The following is a 15,854-nucleotide window of genomic DNA, read 5'->3' as shown; positions in this document are numbered from 1 at the left end:
CCTATGGTAACGCTGCATGTGGAGCTAGGATTGCCAGATCCCCTTACCCTCCTGATGGGAGGAGGAGGGACCCAGTCGTCACTGATTTGTACATCTTTGTGTGCATGATGTGCATGTGCACATTCCTGGCAGGACCATGATGACATCACTTCTGGAAGTGACATCATCACGCTGGCCATGGGAATGCTCCCGTGCTTCACGCTTGGCCAGGTCTTTGAGAACTGGCCCTTTGGGGGTCCAAATCAGCCCCAAGCAAAGCACAAAGGAGCATTCACACAGCCAACACAATGATGTCACTCATGGGAGTGTCTTCGTTACGCCCCACCGGGAGGATGCCTGCTGTGGGCTTCCCTAGGAAGTGTTCCGCCTCCTGGGCTTGTTCCCAGCACCTTTTTCCTCCACTAGCCAAGTGAGTGGTGGCAAGGGGCAGAGACTGGGAGTGGGGCATCCCCTGTTTCCACTGAGGGACTGGCAACCCCAGCCTTACACTTCTCTTGCCACTGTCCTGAGCAGAATTGACCCACAGTACACTTGAGAATTAAGATTCTCTGATGTCACATTTGACTTTACAAACATAAGAGTTGGGTCATTGTTAACCTGAGCTAACTAATGCCAGAGTTAATCTCTAGTTTGGGCTTTTGTAGTCTTAAACTATTATGCAATTGCTAGGATAATAGGAAGCTGCTCATAACAGCATACTGTTATTGTTGCTGCTGGTGGTGGTGGTTTTATAGTTTGGTCCCTGTATGGATATTTATGTGGTTCAGGAAGGGGGAAATAACAGCCTTGTACCTCCAAGGATACTGTTCACTCCCTTCACCCCTTTTAAAATGTTCTTTAAACTAAAGATACTCAGTTTTTTTCAATGCTCCTTGCTTCTTAGTGAGCAACAAGAATCCTCCGTCCTTATCAAGCTGGAGGCTGTAGGTGCGTGGCTCTTACAACTCACCTTGCCTTCCTCCAAGGAACTCAGGACAGCATTCCTGATTCTCTGTTCCCTGTTTTTCCCCCAACAGCCTGGTGAAGTAGGATAGCCTTTGGACACCCAGAAAGCTTTATGACAGAATGGGAATTAGAACCCAGGTCACTCCAGTCCTAGTCCTACACTCCAGTTACCACTACACTACAGCTACATTTAATTTAAAAGGGTTTTTTTTTTACATATTTGGGAAATCCTCTAATTATATAGAAAGTTTGTATGAGTGGCCCCTACTGTTCATTAGCAGTAGGAATGCTGAGAAAATGTGCAGAGGAAATTTTATTTTTGGGAAAATGTGTGTCATTGCTCTAAAAGGTTTTTAATTCTGTCTTTAGCTGCCCCATATGCCTCATATAAGTGAATGCTTGATGAAAAGAAGCTTAAAACCCACAGACCTGAGAGATATGACAATTGGGCAGCTGCAAGTAATAGTCAATGATCTACATTCACAAATAGAAAGTAAGTGGAAAAATAGTCCTACATTGCTGTTATATTTTCCTTTCATTATTTATGGCACCTCAGCTTAACTGAAGGAGGGAAAGATGCCTGTGAAAAGTGATAACTAACACATGGCTTCAGGCATGGGAGGAAAAAATCTTTCCAGAAGAAGGCTCACAAGAGATCCCAACATTTCCTCCCTTGTATTTTCTACTAAATTACAAACATGGGAAATTGTTTAAAAGTATTGTGGAGCCCCCTATGTTATATCAAATAAAGATGTAGTCTGAGTCTTGGGTGGAGCGGCAGGGGGGGGGGAGCTTGTATCCATTGTATGAGGTAAACATTCTGAACAAACAGTGGAAACCGGACGTCTTGTCACATAGGTCTTTACACACCTCTCCCCCTTTATATGGGACCTGGAAGCAAATAGGGGAGAAGAGGTTCAGTCATTCTCCTTCCATTTCATAGAAAATTTCCGAATTAAAATCAATAACAAGTTCATCCCCCCAGCTCTTGACAGGGTCCTGGGATTCCTCACTCACTATAGGTGATAATGTTTTGCATATCCCCCCTCCCCTTACGGATGCTGGTTAGTTCAGATCTTCCTTTTGTTCTTACCTTGCACTAGATTTTATGTTACATTTTATCTGGTCTGTTTAGCAACCGTTTAGGAGTAATTGTCATCCGCTCCAAGTGAACTCTTTTATTGGATCTTATTTTAAACTGTCCTCATTATTGCGTATATAAAAATACACAAAATACTTCAGTGCATCTAATGAAGTGAGCTCTGACTCGTAAAAGCTTTTGCAGAAATACATGTTGTTAGTCTTTGTGCCACCAGACTCCTGTTCTAAATCCATGAACAGATGACTTCATTTTTGCAACGGTCGAGGTGTTACATATGTCCACAGGAGTTTTCTCCATTGGAGCTTTCACAAAGAAACCTCCTTTCCATCAGCATAGTGAACTAATTAGCAATAAACTGGGGAGGGTCCAAATACCAGCAGATCTCTCTGTAGTCTGCATCAGTGTATACTTATTAATTAATCAGAGCACCTTCCCTGTGGCTGCCTACTGAAGCGGCTGAGTTGCGTTGGACCAAATGTGAATTATGCTTCCCTAAAGTCTGTTAGTGCTGGTGGCTGCTTTGCAACTGCTTCTGGGATGTTAGAAAATCAGTGAAGTTGCTAGAGAATAGTTAGAAATCAATTCTACCATGACTTGGCTTAGCTTTTAATTTTTGAAGCAAGCTCTGAGCAAGGAACAGCTCTGGCACATTTTTTTTTAAAATTTGATTTCAGCATTTAATTCTTCAAAAGGAATCACGAACATTCTTTTAGTGCTGTAATTTGTACATTAAATTAATCCTTAAAACAACCTTGTTGCTAACAAATAGTACAAGGCTGATTCCGCACACGTTGGATAATGCACTTTTAATGCACTTTATCAATCATTTGAGTGGATTTTTTGTTCCACACACACAAAAATCCGTTCCAAATGATCTATAAAGAGGATTGGAAGTGCATTATCCAACGTGTGTGGAATCACTCCAACAAAAGTAACATCAGATTTGCACAAGGCTACCCAGTCACTTCCTCTCACCCATGCCTGAGTTCATGAGCCACACTCTTCCCTTGACCTGGGCAGCTTCTCAAGCTTACCTGCACTCATTTTTCATTGTCCTACATCCTCCTGTTTACCTACTGAATTGGGCTGAATTGCCCCTTTAAAAAGCTTGTTTCTTGCAATATCTTTCTGGATGTAGAAACAACTTTGTCAGGATCGCTATAAGGAAGTACTACTTCACACAGCTTGTGGAACTTCCTGCCATATGATGTGATGGTAGCCTGTATTTTAGCCGACTTTGAAACGGGGATTAGAACTCTCCATCCAGGATAGGTCCATTTGTGGCTATTAGCAGTAAGGGGCAGCAAGCCATTGAATGCCAGCTGCTGGGGAGGGGGGCAATAGAGGATCCTGTTTGTGGGCTTCATAGGCACATTATCAGCTAGGATTGCCAGCCTCAAGGTGGTGGCTGGAGATCTCCCGGAATTACAACTGATCTCCAGGTGACAGTGATTAGTTCCCCTGGAGAAAACAACTGTTTTGGAAGATGGGCTATATGGCGTTATTCCATTCTGAGGTCCCTCTCCTCCCCAAACCCTGCCTTCTCCAGCCTCCCACCTCCCAAATCTCCAGGAATTTCCCAGCCTGGGCCTGGAAGCCCTATTATTAGCTGCTGTGGGAAGCAGGATGCTGGATTATATTGGTCTGATCCAGCAGGGTGATTTTTTTATGGTCCCGTTTTCTTCTTACTCCTTATTGTGTGCTTTCCACACACTTTCAAATAAGAAAGAGCAGCTGCCATAGATTGTAAACTTCAAAGTGCTTCTTCCTGTTCAAGGAAGGCTGTACTGATGTGTCATCCTGATTTTTTCCTCCCTCAGTTTTAGGTCCAAAGTAGACAGGACAGGAGCTGTATATTTGTTCTTCCCCTCTGTGCTTCCTTCAGTGTAGCTTCAGATATTCTTGTTTTTAAAAAAATCACTCCTCCCTTCCTTCAAGAAACTCAAGGACAGCATTCACCATTCTTCTCTTCTTCCTCCTGTCCTCACAACTGCCCCATGATACAGATGAGGCCGAGAGTTAGTGACAGGCCGAAATTTGTTGGGTTTGCTTCCTGGCTCCGCAGGAATTTGAACCTGAGCCTCCCCGAGTTCCTAAGTGGGCCTTTTTAACCGCAACACTTAACTAGTTATAAAGTTGAGCACGGGGAAGTGGATGGCATCTAATCCACATACAGCCCCGTCACTGTTGTAGCCAGTTTGGTACAGTTTGTAGGTCATATGGTTGAGGAGATCAAAACTCACCTTTTTACCTTACCATGACCCCCGCCTCACTGCAGGCACTTCCCCCTTCCCAGCCTGACCCATTTTGGAAGTGAATAACAACAACAACAACATTCAATGTATATGGTTGTTGTGGGTTTTCCGGGCTGTATTGAAAACCCACAACAACCATCGTTCTCCGGCCGTGAAAGCCTTCAACAATACATTCAATGTATATACCGCCCTTCAGGACAATTTAACACCCACTCAGAGCGGTTTACAAAGCTTGTTATTATTATCCCCACAACAATCACCCTGTGAGGTGGGTGGGTCTGAGGGCGAAGCTACAAGTGACGAATGACACTTGAATGGCAAGTGTATTTCTCCCTGTTCACTTGCGCTCCACAAAATCCACTTGCCGTTCAAGTGTCATTTGTCACTTGTAGCTTGGCCCTGAGAGAACTCCAGAGAGCTGTGACTGAGGGCCAAACTACAAGTGACGAATGACACTTGAACAGCAAGTGAATTGAGTGGAGCGCAAGTGAACCAGGAGAAATACACTTGCCGTTCAAGTGTCGTTTGTCACTTGTAGCTTCGCCTTGACCCAAGGTCACCCAGCTGGCTTCAAGCGAAGAGTGGGGAATCAAACCCAGTTCTCCAAATTGGAGTCCCGTCTCTCTTAACCACTACACCAGACTGGCTCTCCGGATGGGGAATCTGGGTGGGGAGAAAGGTGTTTCAAGTAACAGAGCAAACAAGATAAGGAAGAGGTTACACAAACACCCCTTTCATGCATCTTTTATTGCAAAATTAAATCTCTCCCATCTATACCTTAAACATTGTTGATTATACAAGTATCACTGCCCCCATTATGTCCAGTGTTCCTCTTCCCTTAGAATAAAATCAGGCAAATTATTTTTTACTCAGTGTGTACAGCACCATCATTATGTGTCACACTGGAAACAACCACCACTGCTGCCCAGAGTCTTTTTTTTAAAAGAATTTTATTTAAAGAAAATAAAGTAAGTGCATAGTATAAAAGTTATGCAGATTCTAAATTAGCCATTAAGTTAAGAATTATACCATCTTATACAACCAATAAGTATATAAGCAGTACAGTTATAATAGTTTTGGGAGTAAAACAAGCAATACATTTAAGTTTCTTTGACCTGATAAACAAAACATTACATATTTGTTTTCCCTATGCCTAAATACATAACATTTCTCCTTCTCTCTCCTTCCCTCCCTGCCTCTAAGCTTCTGTGTCAATTAGTTTAGCTTAAGTAATCGAAGAATCCTTCCATTTTCCCCAAAACTTGGTTATCGGTCTGTTTTGTAAGTAAATAGTCAATTTGGCCATTGAAGCGTATTCATGAATCTTATCTCTCCTGTCTGGGAGACTGGGACAAGCATCGTTCTTCCATTTTCCTGCAAATAGTACTCTCACTGCCGTCACCACATAACAGAAGGGGTCTCCTTGTTCTTTTCTCACATTAGTTGGTAAAATATTCAAGAGCATATTTTTCGGATTTAATTCAAATCTGAGTTTGAGGATCTTTTGCATCTCTTCATGTATTTTCATCCAGTATTTTCGTGCCCAGGGACTTTAACCATATGCGGTGCTCCCAATCCCTGGTTCAGTCTTCAAGAGCAGACCCCCCCCCCACCCCCTGCAAAGAATTACACCTCCCTGCAACAAGTTGGGCCAGCACTGCAGGAAACCTGTGGTTAACACTGTATTCTTTCAATTAGGTCTGCGAAGAGAACTGACGTTTTAGAAGATAGGAGAGAGAGGACGTTATGCAGCCTGCGGAATTCAGCACATTTATATTTGCCTGGGCTCAGTGTTTGCTCGTGTACATCACATAATACTTTATCATTATAGAATAATGAATGCTGATACGAGGCCAAATTGATAAGTGACCATTCTAGACACAGGGTAGTATCCATATTCTCAGTGATCAGCATAGAAAGAGGAAGAGATTGTTAATACCACTCAAATGTGCTGCTAAAACTTCACCATTATATATAAGCTCACGTAATGGATAGTTTTATCTAAATGCAAGAAAATGTTTTTTGAAACCCACTGTTTCCAAATGGTTTTGGAACAGTTTTTAAACTATCGACGATGAACAAGCACATAGGAATGCATTGAAGTATATGGTACATGTGGTCTAGTGTTACATATTTCCTAGTTTATAAAACATGACAATTGCATTATGTGTTTTCAGATTCCTTCTTAAACAGAAAGATTAAGGACACATCTCACTTTTTGTCCAACATATAATAAGGCTGTGCTAATCCTGCGGAGATCAAAGAGAATATAAATATCTGCAACGAGGCCTTGGATTGAGCCCCAAGTTGCAACAGCTTAGATAATGTTTTATCATGTCACCCTATTACAATGAGGATCTTCGCTGATTATTCATCCTGTTGTTTTCTCCTGGCATGAATTGGGCATGACATAGTGGCATGCCCTCATGTAATTGCCAGCTGTTGTGGTAGTAGCAAAAGCAGCATTCTTTCCTCTGAGTAACCTCAAACAGCAAACTCTTCACCTTCTCATTGAAGAACAAGTGTGGTAGATCACACACCCAGATCTGTTTCCATTATCTCCAGCAAGTTGGGATGTGCCAGGCAGGGTATGACTTGCTTCTTCATGTCAGGATTGACGCGTGCGTGTCTTCTAAGAGATTATCTCATTATGAGCCATACAGTAGTCATACTGATATTTTAGCTGAGGCTTGTCGTTCACAATACCAGTCACTGTTCTTAATACATTATCTCATCAGCCTCCCTATGCAAGCCAAATGTAAGAGGCTATTTGTTTTGGTCTTTGGGCAAATTGCTGGATTTCTGTACAGATTAGTCACTGTGTAGGAGCTGTGACTAAATGAAAATTAAAACTTGTTTATTGCCCCCCCCTCCCTATTTTTGGTCTCAGGCTTGAATGAAGAACTGGTGCAACTGCTGCTTATTCGAGATGAATTGCACACAGAACAAGATGCCATGCTGGTAGACATTGAAGACTTGACCAGGTTGGTAATGTTTCCTGAGTAGGTCTGTTTCAAGGTCTTTGGCTGGTTATGTCAATGGCCAGGGGGAGGGGGGAGCAGGGGATTGGTTCTACAAATCTGTAAGTGTCATCCAACAAGTAGATCACACTGTTTCCTGCCAAATGCCCGCTTGAATCACACAAATGCACCTAGCTGGGTGTATTTTTGCAGCAGTGGCTTTTGTGCCATCCATGGCACTGCATTGGCTGCTGTTTTCTATCTGTGCAAGTGCCTCTTGCCATAGCTATTTGGTGGTTATAATAACAACAACAACAACATTCTATTTATATACTGCCCTTCAGGACAACTTAATGCCCACTCAGAGCAGTTTACAAAGTAATTATTATCCCCACAACAACAATCACCCTGTGAGGTGGGTGGACCTGAGAGAGCTGTGACTGACCCAAGGTCACCCAGCTGGCTTCAAGTGGAAGAGTGAGGAATCCAACCCGGCTCTCCAGATTAGAGTCCTGCACTGTTAACCACAACACCAAACTGTCCTTCCCCCCTCAAAAAAGCCTTGCATATCCCAATAGCAGAACATTTTTTGGCAGTTTATATTGTCCTTTCACATACTTGATCAACATTTCTTGGATCGTTGGGACCATTTTGTCTTTAAAATTCAATACCTGGATGTTCCTGTGGCTTTCCTTTATTTGGGGAAGTTATTGCTAGCTGGACACTTGGTGACTTTGTGAAGGGAGAAAAAGAGTTGTGCTAAAATGGGATATTGAAACTTTCTCTGAAGATACTTTCAGATGGGTGGGTAGCCATGTTGGTCTGCCTTAGAAGAGCAAGATTCAAATCCAGGGTATGAGCTTTGAGAGTGGAAGCTCCCTGGAAATCTGGTTGGTCTCTGAGGTGCAACTGGACTGGAATCTTGCTCTGAAACTTTCTGTTCTTGAATCTTCCTCTCCATCTTAATTAGAATACCACCTCTTTTCATTTCTGTTCAAATCATTTGCTTGACACCTTGATAATATAGATGCTATCCTTTTTTCTTATCTTGCTAATTGTTCTTTTCCTAAAGTATCTTTCGTTCAAGATCTTGTAACTCTCTTCTGCTCCGTATTACCCTGGGTAGGCAACATAACCTACTAACTATATTGCCCCTCTGTCTAAAAGCTGCTATTAAATATGTAGTCTGGACTAGGAAGTGGACTGGCAACAGACAGGACAAAAGACCCTCAGACCTTTGACTCACAAGGGCCAAAATCAGTCCAAGTTAAGTGTCAATAGGACTTGGGGAGCATTTAAAATTGTTCTAACCAAAGGACTAAAGATTGAAAGCCAACAATAAGCCTGGTATCCAATGACTATATATGTGTCTTGAACATAAGGTATTTCATTATTCATGCCACAGGACAGCATCTGATAGAGAGAAAATGAGACTGGGGAGGTAGACGTTTTGCAACTTACATTTTTTATAATGAAAGCCAGGGTGTGGTCTGTTGAGTGGCTGAGATTGCTTGTCTCATTTCAAGTGTTCAGTCTAGATGTACAAGAACATGAAATTAATTACTCTTGTTGTTGCTCTCGCTTTACCTCTCACTTGAATGCTTCTCATCTTGTGCTAGTGTGTATAACCCTAGGGGGGAAGAAATGCATTCTTCAACTTCAGACAGAGATGAGACTATCTGAACAAAAAACAAACCCAACTATGTATATATTTTTTGCAATATTTCTTTTACAGTGCGGCCCCCTATCAATACCATGGTAATTTAGCACCATTGCTGCAGACAAGGTAAAATACAGTAAAACCTCACTTCTCCAGATCTCTTTAATCCAGACCCTTCCTTATTCAGTACATCCCTTATGTATCTCCCCTTCTATAAATCCTCTGTCACCCTCTGTTCCAGACAACTTTCATATTTCTTGGATTGTCTGGTTAGGGAAGGTTCTGAAATAAGTTAGCAGCAAAAAATGCTAAATCTCCTTTCTTGCAGCTGCCTACCACACAACATCTGTCACATTTGCAACTTTTAAAGAATAAATCCTAAAGCCCTTCCAAATCAAAAATTACCCACACTTGTTTTCTGCAGGCTCAAATGATTGTGTTTGTGTAGTGCAATTTTCCCTCCTCTGGCAGCAACTTCCTGAAATTCTGTTCCCAGGATGGAGAGGGGCCCCCAGGAACAGAATTTAGGGGGCACTCCAAGATGCCATAGGAGGAGGGAGGAGGAAAAATTGTGTTCTGAGAACTCAAGGACTTGCAACCGCGGAAAACTGGCACAGATCCAAACCAAACCTATATTTTGACTGCTTACATGCTGTAAACATTTTTTTATGCAATTGATTGAACTTCATTACATTACTAATTTTTTACCATGTCACATAGAATGGGGACTTTTGGTATACACAGCTCTTTGAGATGGAGTGCTTCATTGGCCACCCAAAACTTAATGTATATTTTTCCTCTTCTCTCTCCCCACCTCTTGCTTTTGGGACCCATTAAATGCATTGTAACTTTGAAGATGAAAGTTTTGAAACACTGATAGGACTCAGTTTCATAAAGAACACTTTAAATTGTTTTTTTAGGGGAAAGGCACTTCACGCTTTTAAAAATAGCACTGGCACACCTCTACGTTCTGCACTTTTTTAACTAACAGTGCAATCCTAAGCAGAGTTACACCAGTCTAAGCCCATTCATTTCAATGGGCTTAGACCAGTGTAACTCTGCTTAGGATTGCTCTGTAATAGTCTGAATCTTTCATTAAAGTTAGAAATGTTTTTTTTAAGGCACTTTGTGTTCACAGGGTATTTTCACTGCAGGCTCTGTAATATGTAGCAGCTGAATAGATGTATTTGATCTTCAGGTTGAAAACACAGCAGAGAACCAGGGTTGACAGCTCATGCTGTGTGTGCATGGTTAATATGCAGCAAAATACATAAACACACAATGCTGCCTCATGTTACAGAATTTGTCATGAACAGAGGTAGGGTGAGCCAGAGGCTATAGGCATGATTTGGATCTAAAGATATCTGGCAGATCTAGTTTTAAAAATTGAAACAAAACTTTTTATAGTACAATTTTCCTAGGGTTGGGTTTTTTTTCCTTCAGAAAGGTTATACCATGAAATAGACCGAATACGATCACTGCAAGAAGCTTGCATGTCATCAGTGGGCGCTGTTAAGCAAAACACCCTTTATCTTGTCTGTAAACATACATGACTAGTGGCTGGCATATGCAGCCATGTGAGTAGGCATTGACTCCCCAGACAAAAGCCTTGTCAATGTTGGTGAGCCAATTATGCACACATGGGAACTATGTATTTGGGCTCAGCACGGCTAAGTTAACAAAGCAAATCCTGCATGTTGCAGTGAATGCATGCAACCAGATGCAATGGACGAGAGCGTTAAGCAACAAACACGGGGCAAGGTTTCTATGGCCAGCATTAGGATTCATTTGTTTGTTTGTAGTCTGCCTTTCTCACTGAGACCCAAGTTGGATTACACAGTGCAAGTCAATATTTTATTTTTTATATCCCACCTTTCTGTTCAAAAGAACATCCAAGACAGTTAACAAATATGAAACCCTATCATAATAATCAAACAATTAAGAATTAACTAACCAATTTCCCCAGGCAAAAAGCAGCACCTCTAAATTGCAATTCCTTTTAAAGGCATCAGCAGTCAAGGGGCGGAGCTGAGCAGGTGGAAAAGCTCGGCCTCGATGACAAAGTCTTCCCAGGCCTTAACAAATGATCCCAAGACTGAGATTTTGGAACCAGTGAACAGCATACAGCCTAGATTTGCAATGAACAGCCTAGAGATGTTTCTAACTGCTAGCAGATTACAGCACTGCCAGAGTTTAGCTCCATCATGCAAACATCATGTACATAAATATCAAGAGATGTTGGTATCCACAGATCCCCTCCACAGACCCAGCACAAATCTTCAGTCAAGCTCAAATCCAACTCAGCGCTTAGCATTACCTTGGTTGCCTTCTTTCTACTTCTTCTATTTCTCAGAAGAATTTCCCAATACATCAAATCTCAAGCAAGCTTCTCAGGGAATATAGAGAATGGCAATCTTGTATGTGTATGCAGTCTTGTCTGTCTTTCTGTCTGGCATCCCTCCCCCTTCCTCTCTGTCCAATGAGAAAGTCCTCTCTGGTGTTTGTTTGAGGAGAAGTCCTCCTGGTAGAAGGAAGGCTCTCACATAAGCTTGTTCATACTGGAGAGAACAAAAATGGCTTGTGTCTTCTATTGTCTGGGACATACTTCATAAGTATGATTGGACAGATCTTCTTAAATTTACCGATACATAGCACAATGTTCTGTTTATTTTTTTGGATGTTCTTTCACATTGAGGGTTAAATTTCAGAGAAGTGAAGTAGAATATAAACATGGTAAGTGGCCTGTCTAAACTGGTAATACTATTTGTTACATAATTGGGGTTTATTCTCGTTTTCCAACATGACGTGGCATGTCTGAGCAACCTGATAGTGTAAAGATTATTTGTTTAGTAATTTAGAACCTAATAAACGAAATGAACTGCAGTAATAAGAAAGCTTGATACTTTGTTGCATTCGTATTTAGACAATCAGCCCTGTTAATTTTCTACCCTGATCAGCCAGAGGAGGGATTCTCACATTGAAAGTCATTTTGCACCTTGATTTTTTTTTAAAAAAAAAACTTTAAATATTTAATTAATTAAATATTTAATTATCCTGTCAGGTAATTTCTGGGACAAAGTGTTTCAAAAGGTGTATGATTTGGGCTGGAGCAGTCCAATTTTGCAGCCACATGAAAGGTTGGAATTCTAGACTGGGTCATCTTGTCCTATCTTTGAATTGATTCAAGACAAAAGAGTCCAATTTCCATAGGAAGAAAAATAAGTTAAACTGCCCATGTCTTCCCCCTCATCTGTGAAAAACAAATTTCCTTAGAATATCATTGCATCCTACAGTTGTATTTCCTTAAGCAATTTCTTAAAAATTCCCGTAGTATTCATCTTAATTTAAACTATTGAAGATTGTGATTAATTTTTCCCTCATGCTGGAACTGTAGCCCAGAGAGGTCTGATTAATAGGATCATTTCAGTTGGCTAGGTAATTGCAAAAGAAGGATTGTAATACTAAATTAACCTGAAGAGACACTACTGGATGTTATTCTTTTTCACTTGCTTTCAACACTGCATGTAAAAAAGAAGCATTTCTTGTTTCCTCTGTAATAACTTAGCTTTCCTCATTTCTCTGCAGACACGCTGAGAGTCAGCAGAAGCACATGGCAGAGAAAATGCCAGCAAAATAAAATGAGAAGCCATCAGACTAGAGAAAGACCTAGAACTTTTTTTTGCTTCTGTGGTTGTACAAATGCTGACGCTCCACGGGTGGTGCACAAGAAATCAGTGTTAGTCACTGATTCTGAGCGCGATCTGCTAAGTCCCAGGAACCCCGCACAAGCCCCCCCCTTGAAACTAACAGTGGATGTGCAGCAACAGTGCTTGGTGAATTGCTCCCGATGTCTGAAGCTTTATGTCCAGTGATTGGCCTATATGCTTTTTAATTTATTTGTTTTGTTTTTTTACTTGTGCCACTAAATATTGGACAGTTCAATAATCTTATTGTAGAACAAAATGTACAGTACTTATAAACATTGCAAACCATGAAAAAAGAAGAGAGGGTAGTTTATCTTTTATTTTTGTTTATTTTAGAGATTTTTAAGTTTAACAGTATTTTACCATTGACTACTACTTATTGTTTCACCGTAGTTTTAAAACAAATGCAATTGTAATTTGACGGTGCTATACAAGTTAACAAAAAACATACATGCCTGCCTCGTAGTGAAGTTGTAGCTTTCAGTAATATGTATATTTTAATCAGTTTTCAACATTTTGTGAATGTTGACTACCTGGCGTTCATTTTTAGATGTGCTATTAACATGCAGTTGGGTTGAAAGAGTTACCTTGAAAGTTTTATGTATAAATATGTAAAATAAAAATTAAAAATTTCTTTCATATGATCTGTCTTTTTGTTGACTAGTTCGAAGGCATGATATATTCATCTATGTGAAATTTCTTCTTTTGTCACCCCCCCCCCCACCAAAAGTCTCTTCTTTCATATCTCAGTTTTATTAACATGTAGAATATATAACATTTAAATATTTCTGTTTGGCATTCATAAGAACACTAATAGATAAATGTGAAATAGGTCCAAAAATACATTTAAAGTTTTCAAAAAATTGTGTGGGCTGAAACTTTCAAAAATGGAATTGTGTAACTAAACTTGAATTAAACACTACTTGATATGGGAATTGATCACTTCTTGTCTTTTGGCTGAGAACACAGTTGCAATCCTCATGTGTTTTAATATGTGTAAGTGTCATACTTCTGCCCTAAACTATAGCTGAGCATATAAAGTCTAGTCTTCACATTATGCAGAGGTCCATAACTGGATCTCCCAATGATTTTATTTTTGTCTTAAACCAGGCAAAGGAAGCCACTCTAAATTTACTTGGAGCATAACCCTTCCTCTCCCTATATGTGTTATTTAGTTACCTGTATTATTTCCACTGTGATCAAAAGCCATCTTGGGAGAAGGGATGATTTACATTTGGAAACAGTAAATATGCCCTTTGGGGAAAACTAACCACCATGTGTAATTCAGCTCTCAGCATCTGCCCTTCACTTTAGTTGAGGAGGCAGCTGTGTATAACTGGAGCAGCCCATGTAATCGGAGAAGCTGTATGTTGTGCTCACTCAGCAAATTATTTAAAGTTGAACTAACGTTTCCTGTATCCCATTTGCAAACTGTAGCAGCAGCTGTAATGTATAGCAAGCAAAACAGGTTGTTTATTTGGAAAAATTCTTTGAGCAAGTTGTATGGAAAGTATTGTCGAAGGCTTTCACGGCCGGAGAACGATGGTTGTTGTGGGTTTTCCGGGCTGTATTGCCGTGGTCTTGGCATTGTAGTTCCTGACGTTTCGCCAGCAGCTGTGGCTGGCATCTTCAGAGGTGTAGCACCAAAAGACAGAGATCTCTCAGTGTACTGAGAGATCTCTGTCTTTTGGTGCTACACCTCTGAAGATGCCAGCCACAGCTGCTGGCGAAACGTCAGGAACTACAATGCCAAGACCACGGCAATACAGCCCGGAAAACCCACAACAACCATGTATGGAAAGTGTTTCAGATCCTTGAAAAGTGGCAGTATGCGTTTTTATAATATAATTTGTTTCCAGTGAAGACAAACAAAATGGTGGGTGTAATGGAAGAACTGAGCCCCCTGTGAATAATGGAATTGCAATGCATATCAGGTGTGCATCTGACTCGAATAAAATAAATGTATTCTGAAACTTTTCATTCTGCTGTAAATTATTATTAGTATTGAGCTTTCTCCTGCCCCAGTTTCAAGGATCTCAGACCAACCTATGTAACTTCACTTCCCCCCTCTTTTATTCTCACAATAACCCTTTAAGGTAAATTGGGCTGGGACAAAATGGTTGGTGCCAAGTTTCTTGGCAGGCTTCATGGATTGCTGGGATTTGAACCCAGGTCTCCTTAATCCTAGCCAAACACTATATCCACTACACCAAACTGGCAATCTGAACTTTTTAATGGATAATTTGTATATGCAGTATTTATTAGAAATTTGTTTACAGTTCAAGGTTTAAAGAAACAGAAATATTAGCTCCAGAGGAATTAGCCGTGTTAGTCTGTAGTAGCAAAATCAAAAAGAGTCCAGTAGCACCTTTAAGACTAACCAATTTTATTGTAGCATAAGCTTTCGAGAATCAAGTTCTCTTCATCAGATGCATGATCCGAACTGGTCAAATGAGGTTGTTAGAATTTATTGTCTCTATATAGCTAGCAAATATAATATTTGGAAATGGCCACATTGTTTTACATATAATGAAATGAAGGCTAATGTTTCCGAGAGTGATCTCTTCCTTCATTCTCTGTTCAGCAATAGTTTTCTTTCTCAGTGCTAGTTGAAAGCATGAGATCATCTTTAATCCCAAAAGGGAATTCTTTGAGATCAAATTACTTCCTTTCGAATGAGAATTCCTCTGACAAATAAGGACTTTCTCTATCAAATGAAGATTTCAGAGAAGAGAATCATTTGATCCAACTCACTTTATTGGACTTTGATGTAAAGCCAACCATTTGATGGAAAGGCCAAACTTCAAAAGGTCACAGATGAATATACTCTGGAGAAATAAGGTTCTGATGGCAACAACTACAGGCAAATGTTTGGGATGTTTCCGAAAAAAGTCCAGAGTTTGTTATCTCCACTCCAAAATAGACTTGCTTGTTTTCATTCTGGTGTTTTAAGTTTCACATGCTTGTTATTTGTTCTTTAAACACCATATCATAGTTTTTCTGTCCAAAAATGGGAAATTTAAATATAAGCGTGATTCATATTTTTGTAAGTAACATGAGAAGGTAAATTTGTTGAAAGAATCACTAGGGATGAAATATCTAAAAACATTGGAAGAATCTTTAGAAGAGGAAGATGTGTCTGATACATACAAAAGAATTTGCATAGAGAATTTGCAAGGAGACATCAGATTCAGGTGGGTAGCCATGTTGGTCTGTAGTAGAAGAGCA

At 40.4% G+C, this 15,854-nt stretch overlaps 1 protein-coding gene across 7 annotated transcripts in view; it reads left to right on the top strand.

The window, feature by feature from the left end:
- The window catches only part of SCHIP1 (schwannomin interacting protein 1), a 594,363-nt gene extending 581,098 nt beyond the window's left edge, over nt 1-13,265 (top strand). For 4 of the 7 annotated variants that reach the window (XM_054982444.1, XM_054982446.1, XM_054982448.1 and 1 more), the window contains 4 exons: nt 1,315-1,438; nt 7,193-7,286; nt 8,998-9,048; nt 12,508-13,265. In XM_054982444.1, the coding sequence (XP_054838419.1) occupies nt 1,315-1,438; nt 7,193-7,286; nt 8,998-9,048; nt 12,508-12,559 (321 nt within the window). In that variant the 3' untranslated portion in view covers nt 12,560-13,265. The remainder of the gene's footprint in view (nt 1-1,314; nt 1,439-7,192; nt 7,287-8,997; nt 9,049-12,507) is intronic. The other 3 variants (XM_054982445.1, XM_054982449.1, XM_054982450.1) reach the window with 1 other exon arrangement.
- The last annotated feature ends 2,589 nt before the right edge of the window (nt 13,266-15,854 follow it).

This window comes from Eublepharis macularius, chromosome 6 (genome assembly GCF_028583425.1).
Source record: "Eublepharis macularius isolate TG4126 chromosome 6, MPM_Emac_v1.0, whole genome shotgun sequence".
Taxonomy (NCBI): Eukaryota; Metazoa; Chordata; class Lepidosauria; order Squamata; family Eublepharidae; genus Eublepharis; species Eublepharis macularius.
The sequence above is the reverse complement of the archived record's forward strand: the minus strand, read 5'-3'. Positions and strand labels throughout refer to the sequence as shown.